A 16,930-nucleotide genomic window follows, 5' to 3' on the forward strand; every position below is an offset into this window, starting at 1 on the left:
ATTGGGAAGTCTAATTAAAGCGATAATAAATGCTAATATGCATTGTGGAATCTGTAGTAGCCCATAGCATCTTTAACACTAGATTTGTTATGAACCAATAAGTTCACTATATTTGCTTTTATGTCTTCGGTAATGCAATGCTGAGTAATGCCTCAGTCCAGATTTTTTAAAAAATGGAATGCAGACCAAGAGAGTATATGACAATTTGTGCTGTGCACACAAAGGAAGTAAGATGCAGAATCTAATATGTTCTTCATTGTAGTGTCATCCATGGCAATAATTGATGGATTTCACTATTATATATAGATTCTCTTAATTACATTACAGATATAGGTACATGCATATACTTATAACTATAAAAAACACACATATTCTTTCTTACATAAAAATACATGCTCAATTTAGGAAAGAGCAGATTGAATGACACTAAATTGTACTACAACCTATTGGTAACCAATGTGTTATAACTGTAGATATTTAGAATTCACAGCAGCATCCCTCTATTCTGACATAGGACAAATAGATATGCCCACAGTCTACAGGTTTATAAGCTAGTTTATAAGGAACTATCAGATGAATTGTGGCAATTCATACATGCCTAAAGATAGTGAAAAACAAAACTTGCAAGAAATCTTTGCTGTCTAAGGATGTTGGAAAGCTGAATTTAAATAGATTGACAATTTTCACAATCCAGACTGTTAGACAAGTTTTTTGGTTAGATTTTGCACTTCTCTGGATTTTGCAGCACATTTTTCCTACAATCCAGTCCATCCTCATCTAGAACATTGGACTGAAAGAGTGTCAAATACTGCAATTGTAATAATATACAATGATATATAATCATTTACATTGGAATAACAACTGCACCACAACACATACTGTAAATACTTGAGAATCCATTACCAGTGTAGATTATTGCTTTTGTCAATTAATTTCAATCCTAATAGTTAATAGTACAATACACATAGTCCACGAGTTACGACCACAATTGAGCCCAAAATTTATGTTGCTAAGTGAAACATTTGTTAAGTAAGATTGTCCCATTTTATGGCTTTCCTTGCCACATTTGTTAAGTGAATCACTGCAGTTGTTAAATTAGTAACAGGCTTGTTAAGTGAATGTGGTTTCCCCATTGACTTTGCTTGTCAGAAGGTTGCAAACGGTCACAAAAGGTGATCACATAACTCCTGAACACAGCAATATAAATCAGTTGCCAAGCATCCAAATGTAAATCATGTAACCATGGGGATGCTGCAACGGTCACAAGTGTGAAAAATGATCATACACTTTTTCCAGTGCTGTTGTATCTTTGAAAGGGCACTGAGTGAATTGTTGTAAGTTGAGGACTACCTGTAGTACAATTTTGGAGAAGATGATGGTTTATAATTCATACTGGAGTCAATCTATTTAACTCATATAAATTCGACTATATCAGTGGCAGGCGTGATAGTCCAGGGGACAGGAAAGTGAAGATGAAAGAACTAACCACTCAGGAACAAGATAAGTATTTCTCTAGCAGCAAAAGAAGTTAATGATCAAAGCTGTTATCCTGGATTTGATGTGGTGCATTTATTGCCTGCTCTTGCACTTAGCAGCCTCTAGGAGTTAAATTATAGCTACTCTAGGATCGCTGAAAGCATCTCAAACCAAAATGCCACATCAGCCCTACGAAAACAACCATGCTCTTTATTTGCCTGATTTGTTTCCTTGTATAACACGGAGGTGGGGGGAGAGGGAGATGCCCGTCAGAGGCCTTGGCTTCTGCCTCGTGCAGCTCCTGCAGCCCAATTTACCATTTCTGTCACCTTTCCTTTTCCCACACTCCTGGCTGTTCCTTGCCTTTGATCGATTGCAAATGACAAAGCACACCTGCAAGAAATAAATTGCATCCTCCTTTTGCCATTTCCTCTGTGCCAGCTTTGACAAGCCGTTCTGTTTCCACAAGGTGGTTCTTTGTGGTGGAAGTTGCAGGGGGGGGGACAAGGCAAAGCCAGCAGGTATGACAAGGATGAGGATAAGGAAAGCTTTGACTGAGAGGATGATGCGAATGAAAGAAGCCGGACTCTTTCCTGGACCGGGATTGGATTAAGGTTAATTTACAGGCAGGAACACATTGTGGGTTACGGATCAAGAATGGAATTGTAGGCCTCAGCAAAGCTGAGCTCCTTTTAGAAGTGTCTTCCCAAGCTGCTGCCTCCAACTGGATGGATACATGAAAAGGAACATCTAAGGATCACAGCCACTTATTCAACAGCCTCTTCCTACCTGTTACATCCTTGTCCCTAATCTAAAAACAGAGGGTCCTTTTTACCTGTTATTCCCTGCTCTCCTAATCCTCTGGCGAGCGTAAAGCTTCTGGAACAGGAGAGGTGTTCTTTCATCTCTGTTATGGCTTGAAGGAAGTAAGGAACAACCTAAATCTACTTATATATCTCTGTGAATGACATTCAGCTCTCTAGCAAACACATGGAGTTTTATGGGAGAGGAAGAGCCATTCAAATTGAAAAGCCTTCCTTTAAAAAAAAAACTCAGCACAGGAAAGAATAAACCTTGCCTCACTTCCAAGGGCCCTATAGTTGTTTGAGACAGGGGGTTTTTTTGGAGCGGGGAGGTGTCTTGCTTCCCATCCCTCCTTATCTATTCAATAAGGGTTGGGAGAACTGTAGGCTCTCCAACTCTCCATCCCTTATTCTAGAATGGGCTTAATTATCAGTAAACTTTCAGGCATGATTTACCAAGTTCTGATACTTCATCGCAGACAAAAATTAAGCCACTGCAGCAGAACAATCTGCCTGCTATGTTATCTCACAATCACAGAGTATATATGTAGGTATGCATGGATATTTGCTCCAGAGTTTAAATTCTAGACTCCCCACCCTCCTTCTTTCCAAGTTAATGGACTTTTGGATATTTTTTTCAAGGTCACAGCTGGAATGTGTTGACATAATGTCACTAGCCTGAGAACCACTGGTCACTCTTATACTAGCTTTCTTCTGCAGATAGGAAGGAATGGTACCATCACAGCTTCAAGAAATGCTCTCGGTAGAAAGGGTGGGAAGTGACTGAGAGATGGAGAAAGCAGATGTTGCTTATAGAACAGCGCAAGGAAATGAATGACTTAGTGCCCTTTGCCCTTGCTGACTGACAAGTACTTGACCTGTCCTTAAGCTAAACTGGTCCCAGTGGCCAGAAGAGCTGAGGAGGGGTATCTTCAGTGATGAAAATCCCACTTTCTAAGAATGGTTCTGTAGCCTCATGCCTGTTGAATATCAGAAAACAAATAGGAGCATGGTTTGTATAATACTCATCCTATACATGCACTAACACTAATATTTGTTAGTTTATTGTTCCACCCTTTTAACATTTTTCTGCCTCTTAAGCCTTAAAGGGACAGATCCTATGTACAGTATATACAGTTTGTATACATGCGAAGTGAAGTGAAGTTGGCAGTGTGTTCTTGGCACTCTAGGAACAATCTTTCCTGTGCCCAAACAAAATAAAAATCTAAAATATCAGTGAAACTTTACTATTTATATCTACTGGGCCTGGTGGATTGCTTTGAATCAAGTTTACTCCTCTTTAAATAGTTTCCATAACAACACTACAAAGTAAAACCTCTAAACAATTTAGGAGTATAATCTGTACCTTCTTGACAGCAGGTAACATATTTATTGACAGCATTAGGCATCGCCTATAAATCAAATCGGTAACTGAAAATTGAACAGATATTTTGGACTATAATTTCAAGAAGTCCTTGCCATTAACCATGTGACTAGAAATCCTATATATATATATAGTGGTAGATGATATCAGAATTCTTAAAATCCCCTATATAATATTTTCTGATAGATCGACTTTTAGGACAAGATGAACTTATTCAGTATGTTTCTACACTTCAGTTTCAGTTCTAATTGCAATAATTTATACATTTATTAAGTTCAGAGGACAGACTAAGATTTTAAATTCATTTTAAATTTAAATTATTAAATGGTGCTTAGTTACAGCACTAGATTAGAGGCCTGGAGACTGTGAGTTATAGTTCTGCTTCAGGCATGAAAGCTGGCTGGGTGACTTTGGCCTAGTTGCTCTCTCTCAGCAAAACTCATTTTACAGGGTTGCTGTTGTAGGGAAAATAGGAGAGAGAAAAAGTAGCACTAAGTGTATTTGCCACTTTAAGTTATTTACAAAAACAGTAAATATGGAATAAAAATAGACAAATAATCTTAAATCCTGACACTTCAGCAAAAAATGAATAGACCTTGGCTTGAGAAGAGCAAATTTATGACATATCCACCTAACTGGAAGGCACTAGGTTGAAAATTGTCAGTGGTGCCATGATTTTAAAATCAGTTCAGATCCAGATTTCTGTTGAACTAATATTCTATTGAACTAATATAACTAATGCTTATTTAGTATCCTATGACTATCTCTAAGTTGTATCTTATAATTTATGATGAATGTATTTTTACGATGACTATGATCATGATTTATCACTTGTTGTTTGTATGTACACTGAGAGCTTATGCACCGGAGACAAATTCCTTGTGTGTCCCATCACACTTGGCCAATAAAGAATTCTATTCTATTCTATAAGAGCGTCCAAGAGGCAAGCCTGAACTGTAATTAGTTGGCATGCCAATTTTTCCATCTGCCATGAGTTACTGGTTTATTACTGAATCCCCAACTGTCATAATCCTAGCCACATCAGGAACAAATGTACTGTTTTTACTCCAAAACCTGATCCTGAGAGTAAAAGACAGGTTGAGGAATTGCCTTCTAAGTACTTTTCAGTTTTGTACTACGTATTTTAGGGTAACTTCCCGAATTAATGTTTCATTTGACTCAGATTAATCTTGTTCTTCTCCCCCTCAGTAAAGTCCAGTAAATTTGTTCTTTTAATAAATTAAGGCACACCATGAAAGAAAGTAAAAACTCTATCATTCTCTGTAACCCTATCATGTGTCTGTTGACTGGCAAAAACATGGCTGGCCTAATTAACAAGTCTAGCCTCGTTACTTTTGCTGGATCACTGCCTTCTAAATTAATGTTCTGTATTTCCAGCAAACTAAGCCATAAGCGAAAATGAGTGTTTTTTTCAGTTCATCTGCTGGCCAAACTCTATGCAAGAGAAGCCTGCTCTATCCCAGCAACCGTTTATCATAGAACACCCCACTTCACTGAGCCTGTGACCTTGTGATAAGGCATTAAAATGTCCTGCAAAAAATCATGTTTGGGCAATCCCAGTTATGCTGTCCACAAATTCATTCAATTCTCAATCACTCTTAACAGGAAAGACGGTTTTTGTTATTCCTTAATGTCAGTCTATTCCTACAGAAACCTGAATACAATGTGGTCCCATCAGTAAGAGGGCTGTAACCCCCAGCAGAGGGTGGGAAACCATGTTTGTTTCAGTCAGTCCTTTCTGCACTTCTTTAACACAACCTTAACCAAACTTTCTTTCCTTGTGTGATTGGAGTTATAATCTGCAACTCTTCCTTTCACAAGAAGGTGGGAGGACCATAAAATATCTTCCCCAGTGGGCATATCACCTGTGCACTTGTTATGCATTTTAATTGGCATACTTTCTCCTAGAGAACCCTGTGAATTGCAGGCTGCAGTGGTAATTGGAAATATCAGTTTGAGGTCATTGTGTTCCTTCCCCATACAAAAGAACTACAATTCCCATTATCCCTAGCTTACAGTTGACTGAAATCTTAGTATTTATATGCCCACTCATGAAAAAAAAATAGCGATAGATCTTGACTGCTGTTTGATCATTCTCAAAGATACACTCACGACCAATTGAGACTGGTATATTGCAACTGATCATCATTTCCAAGTGTAGTGGGGAACCATGCTGCCCCTTTGCTGTTTCTTCTCTTGCTCTTACATATGCACATCCTTTATAGCTGAATCTTGATCAGCACAGCTGCAGAAACTTTATCAGCTGGAAGGGTTCCAATATTTTGAACTAGGATATAATCATATTTTAAAGGAAAGTGGGTCTCTGAAAGTAGTAGTAATTTTCTTCTGACCTTCCTTGACTCCCCAATTGATTGTCTCAGCTGACTTGAGTATGTTATCATAGCTCATATTACTCAAAACATTTACGGCTCTATTATTCACTAAACCCAGTTGGTGGAAGCTGATCAGATTCCCAGCTTTTGCATGGTGTCTTTAACTAGTCTAATGGATTATAATTTTCTGTCTTTCAGTTTAACCAAAAGGCGCAGCCTGTGTCCTGCTTCAAACATTTAGTCCAAGCTAATATCCGCAACAAGAAGGTCTTCAAAGAGGACGTAGAAGGAATGGAGGCCCAAGGAACCACTGATTATAAGGCTGGCTTTGAATATGCCTTTGAGCAATTGCAAAATGTAAATCCAGGGTTTAAATTTGGGAGGGTGGAACGTGGAAGGCTAAGCATTAAAATGCCAGATTTCAAATAAGATGGAGGCAAAAAAATATGGAGCTGGAGAAGTAAGGGCCAAATTTGATAAAAAGTCATATGAAGAATTTTTAATGCTCTATTTGCTGAAAGCACCAAAGTGCAGGATCCTTCCAGTTTATCTCCAGCAACTACTATCAAACAATGAAAAAATCTCTATATTTGTAATTTTAGCTTGACCTTGACAAGTCTAAGCAGCAGAAGGATTCCTGGAATTTCATGTTTGTGTCTCAGATTCTCATAGTATCATTACTGTGTTTGAAAATAGAAGGGATTATCCTAAAAAGCTTCTCTGTTGGTTCAGTTTTCCTTGATGAGGCACTAAATAAATATATATTGGACAACAATCTGAGAAAATTGAACTCCAAGTCTTACTCAGCCAAAAAAAACTCACTGGTGGAATTGGTTTGTTGCTGTAATAAAATGAGGAAAGAAATCATGCATGCAGCTTTGGAACAAGAGAATAGAAATGGAATAATACTCTGAGGCCACAAGGAAAGAAAGAAATCCATTGTGTTTACTTATAATTACAAGGTTGTCCATTTTATCTGGAAACTTTTCAGAACTCTGGACAGGGCACTAAATTTTTACTTACACATGCCTCTTATGACATTTGCTTCTTGTCATTTTTTTTAAATCTTAAATTTGCCATGATTTCTTCCTTCAGCCTTGGGAACTTCAGCAAGTTATAACACTGTGGGCCATTCTCTCCACGCAGTAAAATATTTGATGGCAGCCACAATTCACTTCCTTTGTTTTGCCTCCCTAGGTAGATGCAACCTTCTAGTTTGCCAGCTGCAGCTTTGCTCTTGAGATTTACTACAACTTTCATTACCACGAGAACCCAGCCTAGCACAACATTCCACAAATGTTGTCTCCCTTTGCTATATTCTGCTGTTCACTTAGCATACAGATAAACATTAGCCCAGCACAACAGTCTTTGATTAAAAAAAAATATTAAAGGACCGTGAAGGCTGGTGGAACCTGTCACTTAAAGCCACAATGATTTCCCCTTTTAACTGCAAGTTCCAGGATGCCTGCAAAATAGGAATCTTTTCGGAACAAAGACAACTTATTGTATTTGAAATATTCTGCATGCAATAAAAAAATGCCATTTGTAAGCACAGTTCATTGTAAACACATTATATATTTGTATTCCTCTGGTTGTCCCATATGTAGATCATCTCTCTCCCAAAGTACTCAAGATAAAATACAAGATTCTTTTTCACACCTATCTACCATATGAGGGAGTAGTTGTTGTTTTTTTTTTACACCTAGCAACCCTGTGAGGCAGGTTGGACCAAGATAATGACTGACACAGATAATGAGTCACTAAACCTGTTTATTGATTGAGAAAGGTTATTCTGACCATAATACAAGTAACCCTCAATTAACAACCATTGAAGTTAAGAACCCCCCCCCCCAAAAAAAAGAGATACCAGTGACCCAATTCTGGAATTCTGATGGCCTGTGGTCATTTTTGGGTGCTGGCACCTGGCTCACATTTACAGCTATTTGCAGCATTCCACTGTTATGTGACACAATTTTCAGCATTTTTTGCCAGTTTCCACAGTTTACTTCTAGTTTCTGACAAAAATGTCATTCGGTATAACAGATTCATTTCACAACCATCACATTCACTTAACAACTGCTGTAAAAAAAGGTCATAAAAATCTGGTGTGGTCACATAATAACGTGCTTAATGACTACCATGACTTATGACTGTAATTCTGAGCTCAATTATAATTGTAAATTGAGGACTACCTGTACTACAAGCAACAATGCAAGCAGCCATTGCTTAAACACTGCTGTTTCGATCATGCCACCAGCAAGAGTGGTTCATTAGCCAAAAAGACGTCTGAATTGTATCTCCTGCGTGCAAGCAAGGCACATTTATTCCTTCCAATAAATTTTTAAAATGCAGGCCTGTATCCTTACATTAGCTCTGTCTTCTGACATGTTAGAACTGAAGGATATTTGCCCATCCAACAGCCTGGCATCTCTGGAACTGCCTTCATTGCAATTGTTCCCTGAAACATTTGATTCTTAAGAGGCTACATGACAAACAGAGCTGGAACCTTCATTATTCTTTTTCCTGATCATGTGAGGGGCTGAAACCAAGGATAAAGTTTCAGTGCTGGGCGCTTTTCCCTGGATAAATGAAAACTCCAGCAGCTGGTACTTAAATTTCATTGGAAACAGCTGCCTCTTCCATTTCATTATAAAGTTAGCAGGACTCATCTGAGAAGACTTGGATCAGAAGGGTTATAATGACATTGGACAAAATAAAGATGAATAGCTCTATTAAATGCTGAGCGGTAATAGCCACAACATAATTTCTGTCCTGACACAACTCCCTCTCCCTTGCTCATCTGTGCCACCTTCACCCCTGGAGAATAGCTAAAGAAAACAGATGTCTCTCTGCCAGTGTCTTAGAGGACAGCAACTAGGATGGAAAAGAAGTAGAACTGATAGCCTTGACATTTATTGTCTTCTGCACTTTCCCATTACAAATATACTGTTGTTGACCTCTATAAAGAAGTGCCATCCTAGGGACACCTCAGTACACATATACATATACATACACATACACATACACATACACATACACAGAGAGAGAGAGAGTATACCCTTTTACTGCTTCCCATAAGATTGCAACCATACATTTCCCTTCACTGGTGTATGCAGAAGTCTGAAAAAATACACCTCAATTGAATTGAGTTCTGTATAGGAAAAATATATGTGCTAATGCATGTATGTATGTATTGCTGTAGTGAGCAGAAGGAAATGTATTAGTCCAAAGTCTCAAGTAAAATTTATGGGTTCTGAAATTTATACAAATACAAATGCAGAGTTCAAATTCTACACTGAAACCTGCATTTTAAAAAAAATAATGTTTATAACTCAAAAGTATATATGGAAATATGCGTATTTAAGAAAAATATGCAAAGAAAACTTTATTAGGACAAAATTATTATTACAGAAAAAAATTGCTTGAAGAAGCCATACTGTATATGTTAAATGCCAGTTTCCCACCAACAATTTATTTTAATCAAGTACCCTTACAAATACAGTTATGTACTTTATATTAGGTTGTATCTCTCCCAGGAAAAAAATGTACTTGGCTCTGTCTCCTATACTTGCTAAAATGTCTACTTCTTATTTATAGTCCAACATCACAAGAGCCAATTGCAATAAGATGATCATGATGTTTACTGATGGAGGAGAAGACCGAGTGCAAGATGTTTTTGAGAAGTATAATGGACCCAACAAGACGGTGAGTGTTCAGCCTGCATCTGAACTTGCCCTTAACTATATTATATCCCCAGGTGGGCATCCATATTACTACAGCCACTTGTATGTCTCTTCAGGTTCACAATCAGATTGGAGAGTAGTATATCCAGATGATCTATTTCTCAAAGGGGTTCTAAAGGGAAGACCTACTGGGATTCCTCCAGGAATACCAAAATATCAGCATCTAATCCTTTCCCCTTCAACAATCCACATCCAAATCACGGTGTAGTTGCAGCTGTATCCTCTCTCGTAATGCCATTGCCACACTACTAATTCCATTCTCAGAGGCCAGAAATTGTAAACTGGATCTTCAAATTGTTGCCAGCTCCAGCACTGTGATATATGAGCTTTTGAAATCAAGAATCTAAATAATGAATAATAGATAGAATGCAACAGAAAGCCAAGCACTTTATATCGACACACAAATGCATTCTTTCTTCTCTAAATATGTAAAAATGCTATTTATATATTTACTAGAAAATGCTAAATCAGCTTATTAGACAGAAAAAGACCTCACATTGCTGCATTTATTAGCTTTCTGTCAGTAAAAAGGAATCTCTTCCGCATAGCCTCTAAGTCAAAATAGACATTTAAGTTCTTAACTATCTGATCTCCTGAATTTTTTTTTAGAAAAGTTCTGGATTTCACCTGTGGTTTAACAGAGCTGATTGGGGAAGTCTCCACAAGGGACATAATGAATCAGCATTGGTTTTACTCAGTGGTGAAATCCGAACCGGTTTTCTGGCTGCACATGCGCGCCAAGCGCACACTCATGTGCAGTACGGGCCAAAAGGAGACTTGGGAAAATAAGTAGAATAGCGAGGGGGGATCAGCTGTGCTGCGTGATTTAGCTTCACTAGAAAGCAGGAAATCTAAAGGAAAGCTAAACCCTGCGGCACAGCTGATCATCGGAAATACCAGTTCGGAGGAACCAATAGCTTTTTTTAATTACCGGCTCGCCTGAACCGGAAGCTTTTTTTTTTATTACTGGTTTGCCCAAACCGGTAGTTTTTATCACTATCGGTTCACGTGAACCGGTAGCATTTCACCCCTGGTTTTACTCTTCTACCATAACAATCACATTTAGTCACATTTCATATTCAACAAACACGATTAAGCTCATAAATTCAGTTCTGCTTGGGGTTAGAAAAAGGAATTCAGTAAAGTCTATAGATTTTTTTGTTTTCTGCCAGAAAATTTTATCCAAATGAAAGGGTATGCAAAGTAAAAATAATAATAATAAAGACCAAATGAAGGATAGAAAGAGATGTGCCAAAGCAAAATATTATATGGCCAATATATTAAAAAAATTCAGCCAAAGCATATAATGAGACCTGGCAATGGTGAAGACCAGGAAAGTTAAAGAAAGAGAGACAGGAACTAATTCTGGCTGTACAAAATCAGGCCTTAAGAACAAATGCATACAATGCCAGAATTGAGAAGACAGCAACAGGCAGCAAATCCTGTCTCTGCAAAGAAGCTGAAAAAACAGTGAACTACCTGGTTAGCTGCTGCAAGAAGATCACACAGACTGCCTACAAACAACGGCATGACAAAGTAGCAACAATGGTCCATTGGAAGATCTGCAAGAAATGCTATTTGCCTGGAAGCCAGAATTGAACTGGTGGGACCATGAAATAGAAAAAGTAATACAAAATGAAGAAGCTAAAGTGCTTTGGGTCTTTAGAATTCAAACAGACAGCACCTGCCTCATAAAACCCCAGACTTAACAAATGTCAATAAGACAGGCAAAAAAGTCAGGAAAGTGGACATGGCAGCAGTAAAGAAGAAGAAGAACAGGAAAACAATCACAAAATACAAAGATCTGCAAACAGAAATAGAATGTGACAATAGAAAGCAAACATAGTATCCGTAGTAATAAGCACCTTGGGTGCAATCCCAAAACATCTGGAGCATGGCCTGAACAGCATCAATATTGACAAAATCACCATCAATTATTGCAAAACACAGATTTACCTGGGATAGCTTACATCCTGTGATGTTACCTTTAACACTGTCTAACATCAACAACTCCCTATCTCAAGTATTTGGGAGGGATTTGATAGACAGATAAAAATGCCAAATCCAATCTAAACCTCTGGCTGACCGTGCGATCAGCCATAATCCAACAACAACTTGTGAACACCTTCCTCTCCTCATTCCCTGCCATTATTTGTCTTGCTCTGAATGTTCATCCTTTGCCTCTGGTGGGTCTATTTTACAACAGAGAAAATGATTCTGCAGTGGCTAAGTTAAATATTCTTCTTCTAAATGCCTCATATACACATTTGATTTTTTTTTTCCTGAACAAAATATGGATAAAGTCATAAATTGCCTGTCTTGTTTGACTGCCTATACAATGATAATCTTTCTCAGTGAAGATTTCTGTGTAAGTCAGTAACAACACCAATATAATTAGATCCTTGAATATAGGATATATTCCTATAGAAATACCAAATAATTGAAGACACAGCTGTCTGACTTGCTTTGATTCAGTCATGGGGACAGACAGGAGCAGCTAACTCAGGTTTTATCCGCCTCATTTGATGCCAGCTATTTAGACAGTTGATCTTCCTGCTTGTCTGCTCCTGTACTGAGCCACTGCCCCTTTAATGGGGCGTCTAACATACCGGTACTGGTTTTATTGCTTGCACTGACCTTGAAGTGCCAGAAGGAAAAGTGGACAGAACTTCCTTTGAAAGTTTGTAGAGCCTGTTTCTACAAGAAAAAGAATGCATTTTGTTAATATGTTGGATATTTGAGATACCCCATCAAAGTCTGTATGTGAAATGTTAACCTGTTAATGGAAATTCAAATTAAATGGCTTAGACTCAAAGTCACATAACTTTTTTTTTTACTTTTTTTTTTTACGCTCACATTCTTTCTCCCTCTTCATACAAAGAAATAAAGGAGAGGACTATGTCTCTTTTGCATTTTTTGGAGAGCATACACTTAGCATGAGTAATAGAAAACTTGTAAGTATGCAAATGTTACTGATTGCAAATAGCAACAGTCCCCAGTCACTTCTGTGCCAGGAGGAAGGAAGGAAGGAAGGAAGGAAGGAAGGAAGGAAGGAAGGAAGGAAGGAAAAGAAACAGAAAGAGAGAGAGAGAGAGAGAGAGAGAGAGAGAGAGAGAGAGAGAGAGAGAGAGAAAAACTCACTTTTCTAACTTATTTTATATAAGTCTTATTAATGTAACTAACACCTAGTGAGCATTAGAAGCAGAACAGTTGTCATGATTCCTTCAAAATTCATCCTCAGTTTTTCAATATCTAAATTTAATTTCAGTACATGTATACAGCTGAGTATGGAAATTGACAGTGAAAACCTGTTGATTGAAAAGGTGAAAGTAAGGATTAATTTAACATCCCCTGAAATGTTTTAGAGAGGGCAAGAAAAGAAGGACTCCAGTATTTTAATAGGTCCAAAGTAGAACCCAGTTCAGCTTGCTTAATTGATTGGGAGTGTGAGATGGCTCCAGGGAAAAGGTCCAATTTATAGAACTCAAATTTTGCAAGGTGAAGATAATAGAAGTTGTAATCCAATGTGATTAGAAAGGCCTCTCGTTTGAAAGTCTGAATTGCAGGGATTCCCTCCAGACAATACTGTATCCATAATTCCCAGTAAGTGAAGAAGAGGAAGCACAGGAAACTTTTCTTTATCTCTGTAATTTCTGTAAGAGATGTGTAATGACTGGATGAAGAGGAAAAAATAGATTTATTGATACAGTATACTTAAATATTGTGGATGGTAAATATAAACAAACATAACATCAGCATAAAATATTTCCCAGATAAACTATAAAATCATAATAAACATAACAATAGAGTAAAAACAAAAGTAAAAAAGAATAAGAGCAATTGTGGATGCTACTCAGTCTAATTATTGCAACATTAATACTGTAAGCTTGTATAGAGCCTCGGTGGCACAATGGTTAGAGTACTGCAGGCTACTTGTGCTGACTGCCGGCTGCTGCAATTTGGGCAGTCCAAATCCTACCAGGCTCAAGGTTGGCTCAGCCTTCCATCCTTCTGAGGTGAGTAAAATGAGGACCCAGATTGTTGGGGGCAATATGCTGACTCTGTAAACCGCTTAGAGAGGGCTGTAAAGCACTGTGAAGAGGTATATAACTCTAAGTGCTATTGCTATTGCTATAGAAGCAATATTGAAGCAAGGCCAGGGGAGGTGCCATCTGAATCTCTCAGAGGAAAACTGTTCCACAAGATGGAGGTCACCAGAGAGAAACAAAGTTTGCCCTTTCCACCTCACTGATGTGGGCCCACTAAAATGAGCTGGCTATTTGAAATTAGTAGTCTGATCTAAGGATGATGGAGTCGTGAGTGATATTATCAAAGCAAGAAGCTGGCACATCCAATAGCTGTGGAACTACTTTCTCTGTCTCCCCTTCTCTATGAAAAGGAAGATGAACTTGAAGTAAGAGAAGTTGGAAAGCAGAATTTCCTTTCTTTTTCTCCTCCTTGATTGTAATTCTTCTAATTCCTGTAGGTTCCTTTTTATGCACAGTATTTCAAGAGTACTTTGTGTATTATTAAGGGATTTATGGGTTTTTCCCCCTTCAATAAAAAGGGGGGGTCCTTCCATAATATATCAAATTTATTATTCTTAGGTTTTTGCTCTTAGGAAATGTGGAAGCATGTGATCCCTGATTAAGACAACCAAGCAAATTCATTCTTTCCTTGATATGAAACTGAACTATAAGAGTGCTATTACAGAAGCCGTTCAGCAACAAGAACAGTTGCTGTTGTAAGCAACACAGTTTTAGATGGGTGACCATATACATCTTCTAAACAAACAAACAAAAAACACAGCCTAGAACCATTTATTTTCTTCATAAATATTATCAAAAGTCAATAAAGTAATATTTGGTTCATTGGATCAATCCATATGGGTATGTAATAGCTGCTTGAAAATGCATGGCCAATTGCCATCATGCATATGATTTAGTTTTTGCCACAAAACTGGCAAAAAAATCAATTAGTGAGCAGGGGAATCAAATCAATATGCTCTTGCATTTTCGGTTCTTTTTCCCTACATCTATCCCAGAGGTTGTCATATATATTCAGATTAACAGCAGAAAAAAAAACAAGCTCCTAAACAGAGGATTATAAACTGCAATGAGTATTCCCCAAACCATACCATTATCAGGTACTATTCTCTCATAAGAAGTTTAGCAAAGCAATATGAAATGCACAATAGTCTCCTTAAAATTTCCTGCATACATACATACGTATGTACACACATACATACATACATACATACTTACATACATATATATTTGCAGTTAGTATTTTTACAATTAACTCAAGGTGATGAACATATCCAACACACCTTCCTCCTTCTCTTTTCCCCATAATGACCCCATGAGGTGAGTTGGAATGAGAGAGAGTGACTGGCTCAAAGTCACCCAGCTGGTTTTCATGGCAAAGGTGGGACTCACGGTCTCCTCTCCCACTTTCTAGCTTGGTGTTTTAACCACTAGACCCAACAATCGCTCTATGTTGACTTCCTCAGTATACCTGGTTAGAGACACTTGTGCCTAAGATTGTTTTTTTTATTTATTTCAATTATATGTTTGCCCATCTCACAAAAAGAACTATGGGAGGCAAATACAATTAAAAACATCAATATAAGAATAGAGAGGAAAAACAATGCAAGAAAACAAAAAAAAGTGACTGAGAATAACACATCAGCAATAAATTAATAACAATACAAGATGGTTTTCCCTAGACCACCCAGAGCTGGTAGAAGGGGAAATCATGATGATGAAATTGAAAGCTGCTGAAAGGTCAAGAAAAGCAAAGAGACATGTACTGCTAACAAGCTCAATCAGTGCTGTTTTGGTCCATGTCTAGTCTTGAAAGCCTACTGAAATGGGTCCATTTCCTCCAGTGTTTTTTGAAGCTGCAACACAATAATCTTCTCAACAACCTGATTAGGGATCAGGTGGACAATTGAGGTTGAGGAAAAGTCAGACTTCTGCCTTCTTATATATTAGCAGGATCATCCCCTCCCTTAAAGATACATTCTTCACTACCAGAGGCCACCCATATGTCCTTTCCTGGGAAACCTTTCTAACCTGCATGGCTCTAACCCAGAGAGGCTGACTTCATGGCTCTGAGAACTCATGTACCATCACAACAATGAGCTTTGATGAATGTTATAGTCAGGATATTGGAAAAGGCTAAATGTTTTACCATTCTTATTGCCATGAGTTAGGCCTTATCGGGGACTCCAATATATGCTCGGTTAGATTCATTCCTTGCTGACCTCCACCAGCTCTCTCAGCATGGAATGGAACGATTCACTGCAGCCAACTCACCACAGCCAACCACTGTGGGACAACGCACCACAGGACAATTCAACAAATACAAAAATTAAATTAATTTCAATGGAACCATGTCCAATAATAATAAAATAAAGTCAATCCAGAAATACAAGAGTTACAATAATTTCAACAAAAATGTTAACACCAATAATTAAAATAACTGAATGAAATTATTTATACAGCATTGAATTGTCCTGCAACGAGTTGCCCCATGGCGAGTTGGCTATGGCGAATTGTCTCTTGGCAAATTCAGTATTTCTTTCAGTATCTCTTTAAGATACAGTAAGGCTTTTTCACATTTTTAGGATGAATGACAGGTCTTTATATATATATTAGGAAAGAAGTTGACGAATAGTCATAGAGATAGATGTGACATCATTGTCCTATTCAAGTTGTAGGAGTTTTTGCTAGTATTTGAATGGGCATATTGGTAGATTTCATTTACAAGAGTTTACAGTGAAGGCATTTAAGTATGGGATAGAGTAAGGGAACGATAATTCATTTACTCCCTTTGGTAGATATACTCCTTATTGGTTGGTTGTTTTTTTCTAGGTACGAGTATTCACCTTTTCTGTTGGGCAGCATAACTATGATGTCACTCCCCTGCAGTGGATGGCTTGTGCTAACAAAGGTAGGTTGCCTTCTCCTGTCTCTTCTTCAAAACATTAAGTTTTGCTCAGGAGCAAAATTGCCTTCTCTTACTGTAGTATATAAAGTGGGGGAATGGTACATACCCTCTGATGGTCAAAACTTATCTTGCTATTTTCCAGAGATTGGAGTGGGGCAACTTGCCCCTTTTCACTTGGGTCACGGCTATCCTTCTTTATTTTGATGAAGGGCTGTT

The 16,930-nt window shown here is 37.9% G+C and overlaps 1 protein-coding gene across 1 annotated transcript in view; it reads left to right on the forward strand.

The window, feature by feature from the left end:
* The window catches only part of CACNA2D2 (calcium voltage-gated channel auxiliary subunit alpha2delta 2), a 655,759-nt gene that overhangs the window by 549,398 nt on the left and 89,431 nt on the right, over nt 1-16,930 (forward strand). The window contains exons 11-13 of the mRNA XM_070933719.1: nt 6,216-6,374; nt 9,615-9,722; nt 16,639-16,717. Of these exons, the coding sequence (XP_070789820.1) occupies nt 6,216-6,374; nt 9,615-9,722; nt 16,639-16,717 (346 nt within the window). The remainder of the gene's footprint in view (nt 1-6,215; nt 6,375-9,614; nt 9,723-16,638; nt 16,718-16,930) is intronic.

Source organism: Pituophis catenifer, unplaced genomic scaffold (genome assembly GCF_029215685.1).
Source record: "Pituophis catenifer annectens isolate HBS135680 unplaced genomic scaffold, rPitCat1.0.hap2 SCAF_2, whole genome shotgun sequence".
Classification (NCBI taxonomy): Eukaryota; Metazoa; Chordata; class Lepidosauria; order Squamata; family Colubridae; genus Pituophis; species Pituophis catenifer.